This window comes from Amia ocellicauda, chromosome 17, assembly GCF_036373705.1.
Source record: "Amia ocellicauda isolate fAmiCal2 chromosome 17, fAmiCal2.hap1, whole genome shotgun sequence".
NCBI lineage: Eukaryota > Metazoa > Chordata > Actinopteri > Amiiformes > Amiidae > Amia > Amia ocellicauda.
Genome location: NC_089866.1, coordinates 15,128,882 through 15,151,992, shown reverse-complemented (window position 1 = coordinate 15,151,992; position 23,111 = coordinate 15,128,882). Strand labels below are relative to the sequence as shown.

At 44.6% G+C, this 23,111-nt stretch overlaps 1 protein-coding gene across 2 annotated transcripts; it reads right to left on the bottom strand.

The window, feature by feature from the left end:
* Positions 1-1,286: 1,286 nt before the first annotated feature.
* Positions 1,287-22,123, bottom strand: hira (histone cell cycle regulator a). 2 transcript variants are annotated; one of them, XM_066689290.1, is made up of 25 exons: positions 21,824-22,123; positions 20,650-20,712; positions 20,171-20,281; positions 19,802-19,892; positions 19,157-19,251; positions 17,496-17,591; positions 17,007-17,167; positions 16,594-16,761; positions 15,904-16,017; positions 14,712-14,782; positions 14,327-14,432; positions 12,997-13,212; positions 12,672-12,757; positions 12,197-12,379; positions 11,337-11,525; positions 10,939-11,137; positions 10,577-10,675; positions 10,280-10,428; positions 9,554-9,715; positions 9,242-9,300; positions 8,305-8,410; positions 7,475-7,597; positions 6,913-7,079; positions 6,278-6,366; positions 1,287-2,299 (listed from the first exon to the last, which is right to left on the bottom strand). In XM_066689290.1, exons 1-25 carry the CDS (start codon positions 21,858-21,860, stop codon positions 2,183-2,185), a joined length of 3,057 nt encoding a protein of 1,018 aa, XP_066545387.1. In that variant the 5' UTR covers positions 21,861-22,123; the 3' UTR covers positions 1,287-2,182. The 2 variants fall into 2 exon arrangements, with proteins under 2 accessions (XP_066545387.1, XP_066545389.1); XM_066689292.1 differs by having other exon boundaries at positions 6,913-7,076.
* Positions 22,124-23,111: the final 988 nt, after the last annotated feature.

Below are 23,111 nucleotides of genomic sequence, written 5' to 3'. Positions count from 1 at the left end.
TTATGACATCTCTGCATATAATAAAGGGCTCCAGTATTCATTTTCACTCACGCTTATTGTAACAAACCGAAGATGGTCGCTTGTAATTTCGGTAACAATATAATTTCCACCATGTTGTCATTTACATATTTAAACAGAGGAAAGAGGGTTGCATGTAACATTCATTAAGGGGAAATCAATCTCACTCCAGTGAGAAGACGTATTCATTCTATTGTATTAGCGCACACCCGTCTCAGAGCCGAGCAATTGTTTCATGACGAGGTTAGGGCCCATCATATTAAATGTTATGCCAGGGTAAACCACCATTAAATTAGACAGACATTAATGTTTGTTCTGTCTTATCAGAGTAGCAGGCTGCCACGATTTCTCACTAATGAACTTCTATGACTTGGCGTGTTGCTGCATTTTGATCTAAATTGCAACGTGAAATATAAATCATCATACTGGATCCAAACCGTTTGGGCACCGCCTGCAAACACATAATCTAGATACAGATTAGAAAATACATAAATAAATAACTCACCCGCCAATTCCATATTGTCCAAACGATTTTCGTTGGCCTAACAAACAGACTCAACTCCTGCGAAGTTCTTGCTCTAATCCAGGCCGAGTCAGAACTGCATCTGGTACCACACCGCCCAATCAACGCTTTCAGAGAGGGCAGTGTGAATCGCATAACTCGGTACCAATGCTGTCAATGAAAGACGTTTGCAGTTGTATTTAAGATTAGATTTGAGACTGTTTTGCCGTTTGCTTCCACCCCAACACCCAATGCAATTTATCCTAAAGCACTCTGCCAATATTAAAGAGGACGAGTCTCTGCTGCCATCTTGTGGAAAGCAAATGAACTGCGCATGGATAGCATATTCAATCCAAACTGAAAGCATTCCCACCCCCACCCCTTTTTATTCAAATTAACTACCATATATCCTTTACTTTGCATCTCGGTATTTTAATATGTTTATTTTTATGTTAAATTTGAGAAAAACCAGTCTGGCCCTGACCTAAAAAAATTGAAACTGCAACCAAGTCTGTAATTCAGCAAAAAAACATGTTTAGTTTGCCCCCCCCACCCAACAAGGTAGGGCCCTTTGATGTCAGAGTCATCAGGTAAGAGGAGGAAAATTGCTCAGCGTGCCAAATCCCACAGAAAGAAAGAGAGAGCGCGAGCATCTGCCAGGCTGATAGGGAAACAAAAAATACACCACCTACCCCATCCCACCCCCATAGTCAGGCAGTTTTAGCCGCTGCCTTCTCCCGCCCCACTAGTCACTCACAGCCCGAGAGTATGTCAAAGCATCGCTCAATCATTTATTTGTGTTTTTTTTTGTTTTCGTTTTTTTTTTTTTTTTTTTTTTTTTTTTTTTAGAAAATGAAACAAAAACAGAAGAAAAAAAGGTCTCTTGTACAAACATTTAAAAATTACAAACCGCGCGAGGGCACCATTACAGTCCATGTACAAATTGAGAAACCCTCACACCGTCAAAAAAATGTTCAAATATTCGGTGTTGCCATAGTAATCCTGCACACATTTTTATTTTATTTGTTGCCTTATTCTTCGTTTTGTCATCGTTTGTTTATGTTACTGGTTTCAACCCTGCGGCCCTGAACCCTATCCCCGTACGGGCAGTGAATTGAGGTCGAGTAGAAAAGTAGTCCATGTCTTGACAGACAAAAACTGAGTTATTGGCCCAGAAACTAAAAGAGGGTGGTGTGGAAGGGGATGGGGGCTTAGAGAGGTCAGAGATCATTGTCTTATGACTGTAAACGTTTCTGTCCATGTTCCGGGCGTTGGTCACTCGGCGGCGGCTCTGCGCTTACAGCAGCACGGCACCCAGCCAGTACAGACCGCCTCCCGGGAACCCAGTGGGGCCTGACGTAGCCTTCTCCATAACTATCATTGTAATAATTAATATTATTTTCATTATTATTGTTAATTATTAACACTTTCTTCCCCTTTTTCTACAAAATTGCGTGGTCCATCCAACTACACCCCCATCCCCTTCCCACAGACACACTGCTGCAAAGACACCCTTCCCAGCGGGCATCTCCAAGCGGGGCATCTTGAGGTGTGGCGCCCTCCAGGGTCGGGAAGCGGGGGGTGGGGGGGGTGGAGGGCCAGGCTGCGGCTCGCTACTGATGACTGGCTCCCCCTTGTGGGTGGGGTGAGGAGGAGAAAGTGCTATATGTTCTTGAGCAGCTCCAGCTGGTCCTGGTATTCTGTGAAGAGCCTTTGGAAGCGCAGATTCAGGCCGATCACGGGCAGGACCTCTCTCAGTAGGTCTCGTTTCCGCAGCCCCTGCAAGGATGGAGGACAGCAGAGCGGAGGGGAGAGAACAGACGGGGCATTAGAACACACACAAGAAAGCAGAGATTAACCAAACCAGACAGTACAGATTTAAAACTGGATTTAGATAATTTTTCATCCATTCTCTACAGTTAAATGCAAATATGCAGATGTGGCCGACAATATTAGTACCCTTGCATTTTATTCAAATATGCACCATTCACCCTGAAAAGTGTTGAAATTAAAAGATCTTTTGTCATCCATACATGCATGTCTTTGGTTTGCAGTGGAACAAAACAAAATAAAGCAAAAATCTGTGAAAAGGACGGAATTCTTTCTTATTCTATAAAGACATTCTAAAATGGCCTGGACAATATTATTGATACCCTTTAGAAGTTATATGAAATCATTGTATTGTAGTGAGACCTCAAGCAGACCACTCTTTAATTAGTATCACAGGTGTCTTCAATCACATTGTGACTCATTCAGACAGTTTAAATGGAGAAAGTACTCACTCTGCTGTTTTGTGTCCCTGTGTGTATCACACTGAACATGGAAAAGGGAAGGAAAACCTGTTGTCTGAGGAGGTTAGAAAGAAGGTAATAGCCAAGCATGGTCCTACAAGACCATCTCTAAAGAGCTTAATGTTCCTGTGAGCACCATTGCCAATATTACACTGCTAAAAAACAAATTAAGGGAACACGTAATCATCACAGTATAACACCAATGTCACCTGTTTTGGTGTAAATGAAAGTGACAACAGGTGCACTGGAGAGGCAACAGCAAAACAACCCCCAAAAAGGGAATGGTTTTGTAGCTGGTGGCCACAGACAATTGCTCTCTCCTTATCCTTACTGACTGATTCTTCTCTAGTTTTGTATTTCGCTAGTGTCTTTGTCACTACTGGTAGCATGAGACGGTACCTGCAGCCCATTCAGGTTGCACAGGTAGTCCAGCTCCTCCAGGATGGCATACGTGCCGTCGCAAGAAGTTTTGCTGCGTCTCCCAGTACAGTCTCAAGAGCATGGAGGAGATGCCAAGAGACAGGCCGTTACACAAGGAGAGCTGGACAGAGCCGTAGAAGGGCATCAACCCAGCAGCAGGACCGGTCTCTGCTCCTTTGTGTGAGGAGGAATGGGAGGAGCACTGCCAGAGCCCTACAAGATGACCTCCAGCGGGCTACTGGTGTGCATGTTTCTGACCAAACATTGAGATGAAGGCATTCATGCCATTGATTGGTCCTCACGTTCCCCAGAGCTGAATCCAATTGGGAACCTTTGGCACGTTATGTATCAGTGCATCCTTTGCCGCCAAGTAGTGCCACAGACTGTCCAGGAGCCCAGTGATGCCCTGATCCAGGTCTGGAAGGAGATCCCCCAGGACACCATCCGCCGTCTCATCAGGAGCATGCCCAGACGTTGTCGTGAGTGCATACAGGCACGTGGGGGCCATACACACTACTGAGTCACACAATGAGTTGCTGTGAAATTCACACAAGTTGGAACAGCCTGTGATTTCAATTTGATTTTCGGTGTGAGGAATCCAGCAATCTATCGATTGGTGATTTTGGTTTCCACTGACCGTTGTTACATCATTTTGTTCTCAACGAATTACACAATGTATAGTAAAGATTCTGATCCTTAATATATTTCGTTCATCGAGATCCGATGTGTGATTTAAGTGTTCCCTTAATTTTTTTGAGCAGTGTATTAAGAAGTTTAAGGACCACGGTACTGTAGCCAACATCCCTGGACGTGGCCGCAAGGGGAAAATTTACCCAAGAATGAAGAGCAGGATTGTTCGAATGGTGGAGAAAGAACCAAGGAAAATCTCAAAACAGATGCACCTTGAGCTTGAATGTCAGATTGGAACAGTTTCAAGTTGCACCACCTCAAAACGCACCCAAGAAAGGATGAGAAGAAAACATTGGACCATTCTGAAGTGTTCATCTAGGAGTCTAAATCTAATCTAAATCCCATTGAACATCTGTGGAAAGAGCTGTAACTCGCAGTTGGGCAAAGGCACCCAACAAACCTGAGAGAACTGTAGCGGTTCAAAAGTGGGCCAAACTACCAGTGGAGCAGTGTAGAAATCTCATTCAAAGCTACAGACAGCGCTTGACTGCAGTTAACCTGTGCAACAAAAAAGGGCCCCAATATTTTTGTCCATGCCATTTTCATTCGTATGTTACAGTGAGGGAAAAAGTATTTGATCCCCTCGATTTTGTACGTTTGCCCACTGACAAAGAAATGATCAGTCTATAATTTTAATGGTAGGTGTATTTTAACAGTGAGAGACAGAATAACAACAAAATCCAGAAAAACACATTTCAAAAAAGTTATAAATTGATTTGCATGTTAATGAGGGAAATAAGTATTTGACCCCTTCGACTTAGTACTTGGTGGCAAAACCCTTGTTGGCAATCACAGAGGCCAGACGTTTCTTGTAGTTGGCCACCAGGTTTGCACACATCTCAGGAGGGATTTTGTCCCACTCCTCTTTGCAGATCCTCTCCAAGTCATTAAGGTTTCGAGGCTGACGTTTGGCAACTCGAACCTTCAGCTCCCTCCACAGATTTTCTATGGGATTAAGGTCTGGAGACTGGCTAGGCCACTCCAGGACTTTAATGTGCTTCTTCTTGAGCCACTCCTTTGTTGCCTTGGCTGTGTGTTTTGGGTCATTGTCATGATGGAATACCCATCCACAACCCATTTTCAATGCCCTGGCTGAGGGAAGGAGGTTCTCACCCAAGATTTGACGGTACATGGCCCCGTCCATCGTCCCTTTGATGCGGTGCAGTTGTCCTGTCCCCTTAGCAGAAAAACACCCCCAATGCATAATGTTTCCACCTCCATGTTTGACGGTGGGGATGGTGTTCTTGGGGTCATTCCTCCTCCTCCAAACACGGCGAGTTGAGTTGATGCCAAAGAGCTCGATTTTGGTCTCATCTGACCACAACACTTTCACCCAGTTCTCCTTTGAATCATTCAGATGTTCATTGGCAAACTTCAGATGGGCCTGTACATGTGCTTTCTTGAGCAGGGGGACCTTGCGGGCGCTGCAGGATTTCAGTCCTTCACGGCGTAGTGTGTTACCAATTGTTTTCTTGGCGACTATGGTCCCAGCTGCCTTGAGATCATTAACAAGATCCTCCCGTGTAGTTCTGGGCTGATTCCTCACTGTTCTCATGATCATTGAAACTCCACGAGGTGAGATCTTGCATGGAGCCCCAGACCGAGGGAGACTGACAGTTATTTTGTGTTTCTTCCATTTGCGAATAATCGCACCAACTGTTGTCACCTTCTCACCAAGCTGCTTGGCGATGGTCTTGTAGCCCATTCCAGCCTTGTGTAGGTCTACAATCTTGTCCCTGACATCCTTGGACAGCTCTTTGGTCTTGGCCATGGTGGAGAGTTTGGAATCTGATTGATTGATTGCTTCTGTGGACAGAGAGTGCTCCTAATCTCAGCTCGTTACCTGTATAAAAGATACCTGGGAGCCAGAAATCTTGCTGATTGATAGGGGATCAAATACTAATTTCACTCATTAACATGCAAATCAACTTTTTTGAAATGTGTTTTTCTGGATTTTTTTGTTGTTATTCTGTCTCTCACTGTTAAAATACACCTACCATTAAAATTATACACTGATCATTTTTTTGTCAGTGGGCAAACGTACAAAATCAGCAGGGGATCAAATACTTTTCCCCCTCACTGTATGTCATAAATCAATAGCAAAGTTTGTTCTATTGAATATGAAATAAAGAACGGTGGATACCAAACACTTGTCAATTTCTACTTAGTTCAGAGAAAATTGAGTTTTTTTTTAAGTGGTATATCAATATCAATACAGACAAGTGCTTTTGTATTCATGTATGGATTTACTCTTAAAAAATAGCCAGGAAACCCAGACACAAGTCACCATTAATATCACATTTAAAAAGTCCTTAATGAGCAGCAAATTAAAAGTGGCAAATCCACAAATCCTTACCAGAACGCTGGCTTCCCATATGCTACCAGTTGATTTGTGCACTGGTCCTAGTAGGTCTTTACACAGCTCTCGCAGCCGGTACTCCGACCCTGTAAGCATGACAGGCAGAACTGAGGCACAGATACAACAGACTGGGGGCTACAGCAGCAATTAATGATATCTGCTCCCCGTAACCGCTTCTCCACCTCACTGCACAGACATGGCTTTAAAAACAAACCAAGAGATGTGGATCCTATGAATCCTGTTAAACCTGTTAAGATGTGGCTCTCTGATGTATTACATACATGTGATTCACACCAATACATTTAAAATCCAGTAGTCCCCATGACTATTTAAGCAGATTTGTAAATCATACATCTTTTAACAGATAAAAATGAGCCAAACAAGCAAAAGCAGCCAAAAGGGCCACAGGGGAAAGCCCATCATTTCTCAACAGAATATCCTTTACCTTAAGTTGATCGCCAAAGCAATCAGGCACTTTGGCTCTTTTTAGCCCAGCTGTCCAGCGTTTCATAGAATCGCCCGGCTAACAGCAGTGGAACCAGTTCAAGGCCGAAGAAAAAGACTACGGCTAACTGCCAAAAAACCTCCCTGCTGGTAGTTTACATTACAGCTGCTGGCCTTCTGCCACTCACCTTCATTGACCAGGAAGCGTGCATAGATGAGCAGCCAGTGCCTGTACTCCTGGCTGGACTTGAGGATAAGTGCCGAAGCCATCTGGTTCTCCAGATAGGCCAAAGTCATTCCCTGCTGGAGTTGGTGAGGTGTGGAGGAGAGCCTGGACGCCAGCCGGCCCGCACTGCTGACACACCCAGACACACACAGCACAGTCAGGGGAGCAGCCCACATAGAGAGGGGGAAAAACTCCCAACAACCCACAATGCCTTGCAACTTGCTTAAATGTGTTAGGGCCTATCCTATAAGAGATTTCCAGCACCAAGTCTGGATGCCCCACATCCTTCTTTGCAGTAAAACAATTACATACATATAAAAAAGGTTGAATAAATGTGCAAGAAAAAAACACCTGATAACAGACAGCTAACAAACTGGCGTGGTGAGTGCAAATAGCAAGGCTCATATTTGCATATCCTGGATACAAATAAACACAGACATGCATACATATATAAACAATATCAACTCCTCTGCATTGACATTCCCAAGACACCTCCCGGACTCCAGCTCACAGCTCCGGCTTACTTTAAAGTGCGGCCCTGTATGACAGCCAAGGGCCCACTGGACAGCATGGCCTCTTGGGAGGGCAGGCAGGCCCTGTAGTCGGCACACTGCACCAGGGAGTCCTGCTTGTCTGCGATCAGGTTCCTGCAAGGGGCAGAGAGGAAAGGCAGGTCAGTGCATCAGTCAGAGCAGCACAGCGGGACTGCAGCACCGGCACAGTGCACTCCAGGGAGCTGCAGTATAAACCCGGCCAATCCAGCGCCGGAAAACGTAACTCTGATTAAGCCCTGGAATCTTACTGGAGATTAAAAGATTGGCATTTATTCAATATTTTCATATCGTTAGCAAAACACATGAAACCTGCAAGATTTATTCGGATAAAGCAATTAAAAAGCTTTCCTCGTTTGCTTCAGGTGAAAGGTTTAAGCAGCTGCAAGTTTCACAGCAGCAGAAGTGCCCGAGTGCCCCACACGCCCCCCTTGAAAGCCCAAACAAATATGAACACGTGTGAAGAGCATGAATGTCATGCGTCTCTTAACACTTGGCTTCACAGGAAAAATGTCCTACTTCCTGCAACACAACACTGCCTCACACTCGCACAAGTGAACACGGGACACGATCATCTCATCTGTAATCCATCCAAGCCTGCACCGCTCTAGCGCACAGCAACAGTGCAGTTTCCCTGCAGGTGTGGTTTCCATGCGTTTTGCTTCTTCCAGCCTCGTGCTGACAGTTTGCAAACCAACCCACCGCACAACCCAAAGTGGGTCACACTGCGAAGGGAGCCGCCACCGCCACCACCACCGCTCCCTCCCTCCCTTCCTTAACCCTGAAGAGAGTGGGTTCCTCACCATGTCTCCAGAGAGGAGTTGAAGCAATAGCACTTCCCATTGGACAGGCTGATGACCGGGACTCCCTGCTGCGTGAGTAAGGACTGAGAAACCGTGGTATCCGTCCCTGTGGAGAAAACACAAGCATCGCATCCATAGCCTCAGCTGTGATTCTTATTTTTTTAATCCTCACCACGAATATGGTTTGTCAAACCCCCACCCACTTTTTACTTTCTGGCCTGCAGGCACTTGCTCTTAAACGTTCATGTTTTATGAGAGGATCTAAAATGAAGAATTTAAAAAAACACTTACCTTCTCCTTAAACATTCATGGGGGTGATAATGACAGTAAATACTGTTTTTATGGGTTGCAGACACTGAATATTTTCAGATACATGAACAAAAAAATGCAGTATGCTATAGTGTGGGTCCACTGGTAGATGATTTTCAAAAATGTTTTTTTTCAGATGCAAGATTTCACTACTGCATTACAGTCTCTGTTGCTTCTGCCTGTCCCGCAGTGTGATATGTGCTCAGTGGGCCCTGATTGGATTCTGATACATTTGCCTTGAAGAAAAGGGCACTTTTGTCAACCACTAGAATTTATCATCATCGCAGTTCTCACAGCGACACGGTGACAGTCACTTATTTTATTTCTAAAACTATTTTTCCTCAATGTTGGTGGCGGGGCTTTGAGAGGAATTGACAGATCTGTTATAAACCAGCACCATTTCCCCCCCCTACAGATTGCAATATAAAAATCTCACACTGTTTAAAAAAAAAAAAAAAAAAATTAAATATCCAGTTTTTTTAACTTAATAATGGCAGTCAATAGTAGAAAATTTGAGCACCTCAGGACCAAAGAGAATTTTTTTTTTTAAGCTAGACTCCACATAGCACACCCTGAGAGGCAAAGATGACAACGGCAAGGTAAGAAGCAAGACTAATCCTTATCTTACCTGATAAGATAACTTGTAAAGATTCGTTCTTCACCAGCACACACTGCTTCTGGACATCCCTGCAACACAAGCAGTTAAAGGTTTGATGAGAATCTATAAAGTCTTTGTTTTGGTATTTTTTCCCTTCATCTACAAAGCAAAAGTTTAATAAGAGTCCTGAAAAGCAAGAAAAGGAAGGGAATATTTCAGTTAAAAAAAAAAGCATTGATTAATTAGGGAGAGAGAGGGGGAGAGAGACAGAGGAGTGAGTGTGAGAGATGAGGGAGTTGTTTGCCAACAGGGGAGTGACGGTCAGTGAGGGAGAGGTCGTACCAGACTGACAGCGTGGCGCAGGCGGTAAGTGCCATGACGAAGTAACCAGCGCAGTGCAGTGTGGACATGGGTGCCGGCAGCAGGATCGCTGGGAGCAACCGCCGCCCACATGCCGAGAACACCGAGAGCATCCTGTCCTCGCATGCCACGCCGATGATGTCACTGCAAACAACAATGAGTAGCTGTTACCCTGGGAAAGCCCTTCACATCCACGCACTGCACACTTACTGTTCTGAAAGTGCCTTTAATCGTAAAATACAAAGACAAGACCACATAACTATAGAAAAGAGACCATTATAATTTCACAAACTATCAACTTAAACAGACAAAGATTCGCAGATCTTGGCACCGTAGCACAAAACAAATTAATTGAAGTCTCCCCTTCAGTGATCCTTGGCATTAAGAGGTGTTGCGTTAATACAATGCAGTCAATACAATAAGCTCATTAGAGGAAAGCAGGCTGTATTCTCTAGGTCTTCAATACTTGACTTTAAACACCAAAAAAACAACAGTTTTGTAGCTGCTGTAACAGACTTACAGCTCGTTTGCACAAAATAGTTGAACGCAGTATTTATAAATGAATTGTACAAATCTATGGGAAAAACAAAGCAAAATGTAAGACTCTGGGAACAGACTACATCTCCTGGTCTCACAATGAGGAGATCTATGACCAGCTTTGGGAAGCCAAACCCTTCGTTCAAGCCTTCGCTCGCCTCCTGTACTCACCAGCTGCCGGCCGCAGTCAGGATCCGGCTGGGCAGCAGCGTCTCCCACTCCCTGCCCTCCCGGTTACACCTGAGCCGGCTCAGCTTCGCCCCCCCCAGTGCCGACACCTCGTTCTCCACCTCGATGTATATGGAGGGCTCCGAGCTTATCTGGGCGGGGGAAAAAGCAGACAACCAAAGGGTTCAGGGGCAGACTGGCAGGAGGATGTTTACCTTTCAGGAGCCTTAGGGGTGGAGTCAATCTCCAATCCAAATACATGCATCACAGAGAGAGACAGAGACAGACTGGCCTTCTCACCTGTAGTGTAAAAGCTTTCTGAGGTGTGGGGGTGGGGAGCTTCAGCACCACGACTGGAGCTACAACCCTACAGGGCTCCTTCTCTGCCGAGGGAGCAGCCTGTAAATGAATTACATAATTAAGCTATTAATTAATACAATAAAAAAAACACTACATGCACAAAGTGTTGATGTGCCTCCCCTGTAGATGTCTTCCCAGACACACACACACACGGAAAGAGGCTGATACTTATTCTACTCTGTATGTACTCTGGATGTTTATTGTATTTTATATAGAATGTATTACTGCACGATAGTAATGCTTTACAAAGGTTTATCGTGCAAACTAAGTCAACCCGGATAAGAAATTCATAATAATAATACCTGCGTTAAGGCTGGCGTCACTGTCAAGAGTTTGGAGTCTTTCCTGGGCCGTCCCTTTTTCCTCTTCTCCACCACCTCCGGCCCCTCCACCTCGCCCTTCCTCTTGGAGAGGCACTTGACGGCTGCAATCTTGTCTTCGCTGTCGCTGCTGGTCTCGTCTTTCGACTTGGACTCCTTTAAAGCGCTTGGGTCCTTCGCTCTGGAGAGAGGAGAGAGAGTCGAGGACAGACAGAGGAAAAAAGCAATTACTGCAAAGTACAGGAAATCAATTTTGGGGTAATCCACCCAGGCAGCACAAGATAAGAAACACTGCAGACATTTTAAATCAGCCCAAACCAAATCACTCTGAGCAGAAACACCCCACCTCCCTGCCCTGTAAGGACCCCCTCCCATCATACCGTTCTATTGGGGTGAGTGTCACAGCAGTAGAGGAGATGACAACCCCTGACGTGGCCTTTGACCTCTCGGTGAAACGCGAATCTAGGGCTTTCATTGGTTCGATCTTGGCTGCAGAGCTCAGCAGCGAGTTGGGTTTCAGGGCGCTGGAGTTGATGGCCGTGGAGGAACCCGGAGCCACAGCATTGAGGCTAGGGAAAAACAATAGCATAAAATAAATAAAAACACAGGCACAGACCCCCAACTTCAAATCAAACCCACATGGGAAAACAGCCCTGTCTTTCTACCTCCTTCCCCGATCCCACAAACACAACCCCCCCACCCGTACAACCAACACAGAACTGATTCCTGGACAAACAGCACCCACATGTCTGCCAAGCACAGGGGCCAGAGGCTCTGATCAGACATGGCAGTAGGCTATGCTACACTAGTAACTGATCACAGATGAAACTCAAACCCTTCAAATATTTATAGGATGCCTCCTCCAAGGGCTTCAATGGGAGCCTTCCAGCCTGGCAAAGAGGAGAGAAGGGTCTCTCCCCGTGAATAATAATTTAGCCGCAGGGTAAGATAGGGCCAACCCTGCTCCTTCTTTTTGGTGATCGGTGGTTGGTTTGTTCTCTCTTTAATTATTTACTTAAATGTGTTTGTTTGTTTTCCAGTTACTGTGATCAAATACTCAAGAAAGGAGGTATTGTAGTGAAGTACGAAGCAACCGTTTTCATTGTGCCGCAAAATTCATATAGATGTTTTCAGATTACAAGATTACAGTGTTAGGGATAGACAGACCACAGGGAGAGACTAGGAGGGAGAAAGAAAGATGCACAGAAAGCACATGAAAGAGAAAGATAAATGCACAGACCCGTCTTTGTGCTGCAGTTCGTCAGGGGGTTTGCTTGAGGGGGCGGGGGGGGCGTCCTGAGAGGCCTTGAGGCCGAGCGAGTTGGTGTTGGAGTCGGAGGAGGTGAGCTGCGGGGTGAGCTGGGACGACATCGACGATCCGGGCAGGATCGGGACGCTGTTGAAGAGCGCTGGTGAGAAATCCCTGAGGACAATTCACAGGGGAAAAAACATTTTAAAAATCAAATCAAAGCAACCAATATGGATGTGTCAATCGATCAGTGGACTGTTGGGATGCCGTTATTAGGGAGGGAAAATTCATGAGGGCCTGGCAATCGCCTCGGGGGGCTTTATGCCTCCAACTGACAGGGAGCCGTTTACAGAAGAGCAGTCAAAGGAGATGGTGTATTTCTTCTCCATCCCCTAAAAGGAAGGTGCCAATAGAAACCTCCAGGACCGTGTTAATGCAGGACTGCAGAGGGACAGGCCAGTCTTACCCCGTGTCCAGCTGAGCAATGCAGAGAGGTGTGATCCTTCTCCTTCCGTCCGCCGTCCTGGTCTCCACCTGCTTCTTCAATAGGTTCTGGAGAAGAATTCACATCAATTAATAAAACGATCAAACATATCTATCAACAGAAAGAGCTGAGAAAGAAAATAACAGCAAATAACAACAAAAATAAATATACATGATAATATACAAGATATTAGCTGTCAAAATGAAAAAATGTGCGAAGAATGCAAACCAACAACAAAATAAACGAAAGAAGGAATGTGCGAATGGCAAACGGGAGACGGCGGCTGGAACACAGGAGTGGCACGTACTTTCCTGATGTCCTCCAGGGACTCTCCGTTCACCACGCTGGTCAGCTTTGGCGTGGCGGCGGCGGAGGAATCCCTGTTGGCGGCGTCCCGGTGCTCCGACAGCTGTTTCTCCTGCTGGTACTTGAGCATCTCGGGGTCCTCGATGATGGTGGTGGACAGCTGGGCCTCTGTGATGATGGCCAGGCTCTTGCCATAGATGTTCTGGTGAATCCCATTCTGCAGGGAGGTGGGTGCACAGGGACATTTAGCCTTGCAACTTCCACAAAAGTGATTTATTTTCCTCTCTCTCTCATGGTTGCATGCAAAATAGGCTAATAATAAGTAGAGTCCTGAGTTTTGAAAGGACTGTAAACTATTTCCGCCATGTAAAACAGGGGGGGCTAGCCGCAGATCCAATTGGACCTACAAGGAGCACGGCCCTCAAGAACAACACTGGATTTGTTTTTTGTTTTTACATACAGGTTCTTTTAATTCCAGTCCCAGGAGACCCATACCGCAGCAGGATTCTCATCCAGCTGGGAACTTATCAATTATTTTTGAGTCATGGCATGATTAATGTTGTATGTTACATATAAACACTTAGTTTCCCTGTCCACACTAAGATCTCGGGTGCAAGCTTTCAAAGGGGAATTTATATTTCTTGTTGGACTGAACTTATTGGCCCTGCTGGGGAACACAACCAGAGCTCAGAATCTCTGGTCTGTAACCAACTTTCGATTTAGATTGAAAAAAAAAAAAAAAGATGTGCGAGATGCCTCCCTCCCGCCTCCGCCCCTGTCCCGCCTACTGTCTGAAGACTGCACAGTAATGGGCCAGCCATAATATATTATTAAAAGCTGAACACAGTCCAAGGTGAAGCCCACACAGCATGTGTGTGTGAGAAGCACAGATCTGTCAGCTGGGGCAGAACAGGAGCTCAGACACATTGTGAGTGAATTGTGCTAAAATGGGCTATGAATAACATTGGCAGAGTGCTGTGAATCAGAGTGGGGTGGGGGGGTCTGAGGATGCTCCTTCTCATACTGCTGTAGAGGGGAGGGGAAGGCAGCAATATAGATATATACAGACTACAGCCACTATCAAGTACAGGGCATCGGTAATTCTGACATGAAGGTCACTTTTTTTTTTTTTTTTTTAATAGTTGTACAATTATCTTTATTAATTGATTCAGTTATCAAGCTTAATTGGTCCCAATTACAAACACATTTGAGGTATTTGGTGACTGATTCAGACAGACTAGACTATTTAGATTAAAACAAGGACGGATTTTGACATGCCATGGGCTCTGTGCCAGACGGAGGTTCGGCTCCGCTGCGACAGGCCGATTTACCTTCTCCTCCTCGCTGAGCGGGTCCCCTAGCTCGTCCTGAGAGAAGTCCAGGAACGCCACCGTGCCGTCCATGGAGCACACCAGGATACCCAGCCCATTCAGTGTCCTGCAGGGTACAGACACATTCAGGGCCCCAACCAGAGCCATGCCCCCCCACCCAGCCTTTTGTTTGGCTGACAAAATAAATAAAAAGCGTGGAGTAGGTTGAGTCAATCAAAGGAATAAATAATCCATTTAAATGCATCACAATGTCAGGTCATAACACAACAAAAATATATTTTTTGTTCTAGAACTTGTATACAGGGGCTACAGGAAGTCCTCATCTATATCAACAGACAGAGAAAGGAAGAGCACTGCTGCTGACCCTTAGCAGATGTCCACTTACCAAGTTATGTCCATGATGGACTTGTCAAACAAGTCATGGATGACCACCAGGGGGCGTTTCAAACAGGTGAGCTGCAAACACAAAAACACAAAGTGAGCATGAGAGGGCGGAGGATGGCCTTGGGGTCTGGGCCGGCACATGACTCGCCAGCACTGTTGAATGACTTAAGGGAGAAGGGTATCTCCAGTAGTCTGCAAATGTGTTGAGGTGCTTTGTATGAAAACCCATCAACTCAGGGAACGCATAAAGGGATACACTTTGGTATTTTGGCATTTAAGCCTGATGTCTTACTCACCCAGATTCATATGAATAAGTGGAAACCTTTTTTAATTCTGTGCATCCAGTTTGAAAAAATTATAATTTTTCGTTTCGTTAGCTTAGCACGATTGCTGCAAGTCAATAGTCGCAAAACGCTGACTGTCAAAAACCTTCGCCGTTTGTTATTTGAAGTCTTACAATACTATAAATTAAATTTACTGCTAATCATAAGAAATACGTTTCCACAAAGTTCCTGATTGACAGACTACTTTCACTTCTGCCTGTGCTCTGTGTTTTCCTTCACGCACAGCTCGCATATCCTTGCGCCGACATCATCACAGCTGATGAAATGCGAAGTTCGGCGAAATAGTTACAACAGAAAAAAACTTTTAAAAATATTTATAAAATTATTTTAGATTTTGTATAGACTTGTATAGAATACTTAATGTACAAATGTGCTATACACCCAGCTTTTGAGTATTTAAAAGGTGTATTAGCCAGTTCTTGAGAGTCTGCGTTTTGCGACCATTGACTAACAGCAATCGTGCCAAGCTAACACAACAAAAAAAAAAATATATATATATATATATCAAACTGGACACACAAGAAAAAGTTTCCATGGGTTCCATGGAGTAAGCTATCAGGCTAAAATGCCACAATACTGAAGTATCCCTTTAAGGGTAAAAACTATTGGGAAACTGAAATGCTGTGGCTAAGTCTTGCTATTGTGTATTTATTAGCAAGTCTTTTGCAATAAAAAAAAAACCTGCAGATTCTAAATTAAAACAAAAATATCTGCTACAAGTACAACTAAAACTACATGCACACACATACTACTACTACTACTACTACTACTACTACTAATGAACGTAATCCTAGGCTAAGCTTCACAGGCATGGAGCACAGCTAAACAGATGCGCTCCTCGGCTCTTACCCAGACAGACACGGATCGGTCTTTGCTCCCGACGGCACAGCAGCAATAAGGGCAGCTGGGCTTGGGAGAGCTGCCATTCTTCTGCTTCTTTTTAAAGATTTTGGGATTAAATTTCTGCAGGCAAAGAAGAAATCTGTGATAAATACAGCCTGAAATTTATCACCGATTCTGTTGACACAGGGCGTCGCTGAGCGAGGAAAAGTCCCTGTAGCTCAAGGGGACACAGTCAGATAAAGGACTGAGTTTCCACACGTTGCTAAAGGAGGAACCCGACCTCAGGGTGATATTGGAAGAAAACTAAATGCAAAACTAACAGATCAGAAAAAAAATGTACACGCTTAACCAAGAAACAGCTACAGGTTAATTTTTTTTTTCTCAGTTTTGTTTAATAACTCAAACACGGAGAGAAAAAGTCATAAATTCAAAAGAAAAACTCTTGGGCAGCCTGTAATAACCAGTCGACTCAAGCACGTCGCGAGAGAGGAGACTAAGCATGCCAGATCCCGTCATGTCAAATCAACACACAGGACACAGAACAGACCCGCAGAGTAGGCACCACCGTGAGGGGCCTAGAACACGCGTGTGGACAGACAGGGGTCATCAAATAACATAAAATGAACTAACAATCTGCACACCGGATGACAGCATTATAAATACAGGCGACCATACGGAGATGTGCCAGACACCTACCACCACGGTCACGGCTTTCCTGTGGCCGACGAAGTCCATGTTAGTCTTCCAGCCGGCTCGCTCAATGATCTGGGCGGTGGGGCCCGAGTTGTTCATGGCATGGGCAGACACCAGGTACTGACCGTCCGGTGACCAGCTGAGCCGCAGCACGTGGGTAGTCCCGCCACACTGCAGGACAGATGGGATGCATGGAGAAACATGCAAAAACGCACACACAGGAAGAGACATACAGAGAAACACAAACGGAGGCAAATGAGAATGCGCAACAACAAAAGGACATCTTCATTTGAAATAAAATCACTAAATAAATACAATGGAGGGAAAGGAGACTAGTTTACACCTCCATGTAGTAAAGTTTCCAAATGCTACACCTGCCCTGCGAGCTCCCCCCACCCCTGACCCCCATGTCTGACCTCGTTGAAAGGCTTGGTGATGCTGGTCTCTAGCTGCCAGTCCATGGTCCTCCACACCTTCAGGCTGCGGTCGTCGGCCTGGGAAGCGATGTACTTCCCCACCGGGTCCCAGGTCAGCCCCTTCACCAGCCCAGTGTGGCCCTTCAGTGTGGTCACCATATCTAATGTGCAGAGGAATTTTAAAAGCTTGTATGCTGTCTAGATCATCTATTTGTTCATTTTCCTGCTTTCCAAATTCCACCCCAATTCGATTTCCTTTTTGTTTTCCCATGTTACTTGCAGGGGGAACGATGACCACAACGGCAAGCACCATGATGAGGCTTTTGGAACAAGCCACTGAGCTGCTGTGAGTGGGGGAGGTGGGCAAAGCAAGGAATGCTGGGAAAATTAATTTGTTCACAAGTATCTGTCAAGGCCAAAAAAAGGATGTGAGACTGGTCTTATCCTCCTCCCAGAACCTCATTTTAAAATCTTTAATGTGCAACCCACCTGGAAACTTGCGGGCATTCCAGATGACGATGGTGTTGTCCACGCTGCAGGAGGCCAGCCAGATGTCATGAGGAGACCACGCCACATCCATCACATCTGAACACACACAACAGGCTCCACATTAGTGGGCTCCAAGAACTAAAAGAGGCAGTGTAATCTGCTGTGGAAGACCTAACAACCCAGGACCCATCACTGCATTGCCATACATTATCTGGTCCCAATGGGCAGTCCACAGCAGTCCATCAGTGCTCAATGTTGTATATAAAAACAGCAGAGCTTTAAAACCAAGCCAATAACGAGATGAATTCGATATTGGATTTCGAAGAGCTCAAGCACGGTGAAAACTGCAAAACACTGCAATCATCAAGGGCCACAACATATCTAAGGTGATCACCATCAGTTACAGATAACGGGCAATTCAATGTATTTTTTTGTTTTGTTTTTTTAACCCACATGGCATCAGGTCGCATGGCACAAGACAAAAGCATGACGATAAAAATGTACACAAAACTATGCAGTAGGAAGAAAACTAAACATAAAACTTAACTGTTTACCCTGGGAGGAAAAGAAAAAAAAAAAAGTGTCTGTTCAATGACTAATTATTTAATTGCCTCGAACAGTTTCCATTTCTATCAAGAGGACACACTCAACCTACGAGGTGTGGTGTGTGCGAGATGCGAGAGATTTGTGGGGCAAGTGTGAATGCTGCTCATAGAGAGAGAGAGAAGCTAGCTGGCTTCAGAGACACTCGATAATAAAGCAGAATCACACTGCCCGTGTCCACAATGCAATGCGAGGTATGTTAAGAATCCCTTGACACTGCAGCAGAGGACAGAGGCAAGCACATTATCTTACAGGCCTCCAGCGGGGACAGTGGGGGAGGGGAGGCAGTTGGAGAGGTAAAGTCAGGTGGTCCTCTCCCTTCTAATTTGCCTATGGAAATGAGATGAAGCTATTCTGCAGGTTTGGTCCTGGGATGGACTTTGAAGAACAGCCACCAGGTCAGCCTCGCCTCCTAGCGGGTCAGTCGCACGCACAGCACACACAACCTCCTGCCACCCTAAACCTCCATCCTTTGGCCTTTGCTCTGGAGGCCGTCTTTTTTCATTCCGGTATTTAATGACTTCACACACAGAAGCACCACACAGACTCTAATGCCGACATAAAATAATCCAATGCTCATGCAGTACCATTTCTTACAGGAAGTGCTGCTATGTCAAAAATAAACACACAGACAAGCAACGTTGCATCAGCCTGATAGCAAGACACGGATGCAGAGGCGTGAAACTTCCAGATAAACCTGCCACCAGCACGTGTTCATAAGCACTTAGCTTTTCCTTCTGCATTTATTTAATTTATTTGGCACAATAATATGTTAGTGAGGAACAGCACTAACACTTACAATATAGAAAGCTATGACATAGCCTCCATCCTAACCCTGCGTGCAAACGTCATTCCATACAATCCAGAGAAAACTACTATATATATTGATTTATTTTTGGGTCAGTTTTCAACAGAATGTGTGCTCTTATTAAACCATCACATAAAACAAGAAAAACAAATTAGGCATTGAACTGAGGCCATGCAGTTAACTATTGCAAACACAGCAGGGCACCTGTTGAGCCCCGAGCCCCTCACAGCCAGCCAGCGCAGTCACTTACCTCCCGTGTGGTTTCGCAGTATGGTTACACACCTCCACTGCTCCACGTTGGCCAGCTTACTGCTTGACCCAAAGACAGTACTGGGGCCGATGTACCTGCAGAACGGAGGAGAAAGATGATTGACTGATTTAAAACAATGAGGTTCCCATTTCACTACACCGCTTTCTAAAGTGATCAAAATAGTAAATGTTATTTCTCTTCACAGTAACCAGTGAAACCCCCTCCTGCTGTTTCAGCAGCTTTAAACTCTCAAAGGCGCAGTCAGGAGAACCAGCAGGCAAGGAACGAGCGACACGGAAAGAAGCAGGGAGACGCAGTGTCAACCTGGGGGCACGGGTAACAAAGTTAGAGGCTGTGCACTTACAATTATGCACAAGGGCAGCAGGTCTTTAGAACCAAGAAAATAAATAAATATATAAATAAATCCCAGCCGTGCTTCTGAAGCAGACTCCCTGGGAAGCGGCAAGAAGGATCAATCGGCCGCTAACCCATGAACGGACAAGAGGCGGCGCAGGCCTGCTCTGTTGTGAGCCCTTTCATACTGTATGCTCTTTGAATCAACTGCTGTGTGCCCGCGGGTTGGGCCGTGCCCCGAGACTGCAGTGTGCACAGAGAAAAAAAGGTGGGAACACGGGAGGTACGCACGCTGCTCTCTTCCACACCATGACCAGTTTGTCATCCCCTCCAGACGCCAGGTACAGGCCATTGTTGGACCAGCGCACACAGTTCACACAGGCTGCGAGGGAGGGAGGGAGAGAGAGAAAGAGGCCACATTAAACAGAGAAAATCAAAAACAAGAAGTCACATTGAAATTGGTTTGCAAACTCCTTAAAAAAAATTATAACCTTACTAATAGGTTATTAATTTTATATTATATACATATTTGATATTAATACAGGAACAGCTATGCCCTCTAAATACTTACAAGAAATAATGACCTGTGTATACTAAGTTTCATTGAAATCTCTTTTAAAGTCAATTTTTTATTGTATTTGAAATGTACTTCGTCAGTACCTAAGTGGTTGTCCATCTGGCAAAGCATCTTGGGAATGTTCTCATTTTTCTCATCCTCCTCTCGCAGAACAGGCGCCATGTTCCATATGACAACCTTCCCAGAATCCTCCCCTGTGAATTGCACAAAAACAACACCAGCGTGTGACGCCCCACTGAAGACAATCGTTCCACAGGAGACTGAAAAACAAGTTTCATAATGTCTCCTCTGACACAAAAACCCCGCGATAACATCCTGAGTACCCTTTTTAGAGAAGAAACTGGACACTATTACATGTCAGTACTGTAAACAAAAATAAGCATGATTCTTCATTAAGAATATTTTCCGCATCATCTCCTTGTTCAGACAACTTTCTTGGACAGAGTAACAGCACCTCAACACAGCACTGATTTCAGTTCAGGGCTTTTGAAAACCAAAACCAACAAACAACAACAAAGCGCTCCAGATCTGAACATTCAAAAGGATATTTCAGCCACCTTACCTTGCCCTCCGGTTGCAAACTTCGTGCCCTCTGGATGGATGTCAACAGAAAATATTGGTTTTCCTATTCGGAATTAAAACACAAAAAGGCAATGTCAAAATATTACAAATCTGCAGTCAGCACACAATTTATTATGGAGGAAAGAAAGTTTGTAAAGTCACAGCAGCTTCACAGTGTCCAAATGATGTATTTTAAGGCAAAAGATGCAATCAAATTATTATTAAGGTGAAACACAGCATGTGATCCTTCAAAACAAGGGATGTGCTAGTAATTTGGTGCTAGTTCCAAATTTCAACAACAAAAACACGTTTTATATGACTTCAAATATGATTTTTAAAAATATATACTAAAAAACGCCTTTATGGTGTGTATTGTAACTTTTATTGCTTGATTTAGTTCTCGTCAATGCCAAACAGTTACACTTGCGAATGAAGTTACTTGCGTGTAACTAATGTCATTAAGCATGTTGCGTCCCTTTGTCATTGAAAAAGAAAGAAAATAACTAAAAATAAAAACGTGTTTATATATTCTTACAAGCCGCAAGCACGGCACCCCAATTAACTGTGTGAAAGTATATATTAAAAAAGCCGGTACCAGCTGTATGTTTGACTGACAATCGTACTCGTATGTTACAAATAACAGGGGGGAAAAAGTGTCATTTTGTATTCAATTCGTGTGCAATATATATATTTTCAACCGTAGTCCTCCTCCCGATTACAATAACCTAATAAAACCAATATCATGATTATAATATTTTGTTTTGCAATTTGAACACCAAAGAGCGCAGTTCCCATTATGTCTGTCCGCGCTTATCGATTACGCGACTGTATTGTCAAATGACACAGATAAGCGGTTGCTGTTTAAGTTTTTGTTTGTACTTTTCCCCCCGTTCATTTGATATCAAAGCATTTGATTTTCACTTTAAATGGTTACAGTCTAACTAGCCAAGAAGAAAACGTGTCATAAGAACAAATGAAGTCCCGTTTGAAAACTCAGTAGCGCTGGGCTGTCGCTCGATTACCGGCGTCTCCCGGTCGCACGGCGCGCCTGATTGATCGGGCTTGTGTGCCGGCGATCAGGGGGACCTGTGCCGCTCGGACCAGCGCTCCGGGGCTCGCCGGCCACCGTCCAGCGCAACTCGGACCCGGGGACCCAACGGACGGGGGTGCCTTACCATTGTGACTGACCCAAGTGGGCTTCAAAAGCTTCATTTCCAGCGCAGCCCAACAATCAGGGAAAGTCCTGGAGCCGGCTACAATGTTTCCCCCCTCTTCTCTTCCTCGCCCTTTGCTCTGCCCGTCGCTTCGTGGCTTTTCCCCGGGCACTGTCCACCCTCTCGCTCCCTCTCTCTTCCCGACACGTTTTCGCTAAAGCCCGTCAGTCACTTGGTGCTTTCAGTGCAACTCCATTCCCGTCGCTCGCATCTCTCGCTCCCTGCAGCAGCCGCAGCAGCAGCAACACAGGAAGTATCCGACCTTTCCTAAAGTTCCCCTGGAAACACATGCCCTGAGAGAGGTCAGGCCCGGGTGAGAGTTTTTTTTCTCTCCCTCCTCAATTAAAACAAAATAATCTTTTTCTCCTTTCGCCTGGTGCGAACACTTCTGAATAATAACCAGTGTACCCGGGGAGTTAAACACTGCAGTCATGATTTCTAACTTACTTTCCCCCAGTGTCGTGTAGTATCTTTGTAGTGTCCAAGTTGTGCTCTCTTGAGTTGACGTTGTGTATTTACTTATTCCAAACCTAAAATGATGTTTCAAAGTATGGTATCAATCTGACTTATTTTTAACTTCTTACATGTTGTTTGATTTCCTGTTTTTAGAATATAAAGTGTATTTGTGTATGTTTTAAACACATTATCCCAAGAGGAACCACTTTCTTTCTTTTTCCAGTGAAATTTGCTAAAGATCTCTATTGCAAATTGAGGATAAAGATTTGTTTCATGCAGTTTTTATCTATTTTTACATTATTATTTGCAGTCTGGGAATCTTAAATTCCCATGAAACAGAGATTCCCAACACACAACCTGTAAAAATGCATTGTCTATATACACCCTATATAGCACTGGACACATGTAACACTATAACTAGGTCCTTCTGTACCTACATTAGCTGTGTCCCTGCATGTGTCAGATAAGTGTCTTATTTCATTATTTAATTTAATTCAAAATCGATGCATCTATAGGAATAAGAAACAATTTTCTCAGGGGATCACCACTTTGACCCCCATATTAGCCAAATGCCAGCTCATCCATTTGACCTTTGATCTTTAAAATAAGTCTATACTGCAGAAAAAGCAAACATACATGATCTGAACCCACAACCCTACAGATATGTTACAAATAGTGAAGACAGGCATGACAGTGCCAGGTGTTTTAGAAAAATGAGCCCTGCTGCTCGTGGTACAACCTGGAATGGATGAGGTTTGCTAAAAATATTTGTATCATAACAGTTCAAATAAGA

Bases quoted from the DNA above. Each gene is read 5' to 3' on its own strand.
- hira (XM_066689290.1), bottom strand. From the start codon at position 21,860: ATGAAGCTTTTGAAGCCCACTTGGGTCAGTCACAATG. The intron at 10,429-10,576 runs GTGAGAAGGCCA...TCCCCCGCCCAG, and splicing joins AGAAAGCTTTTACACTACAG to ATAAGCTCGGAGCCCTCCAT. The intron at 7,080-7,474 runs GTAAGCCGGAGC...TGGGTGTGTCAG, and splicing joins ATACAGGGCCGCACTTTAAA to CAGTGCGGGCCGGCTGGCGT.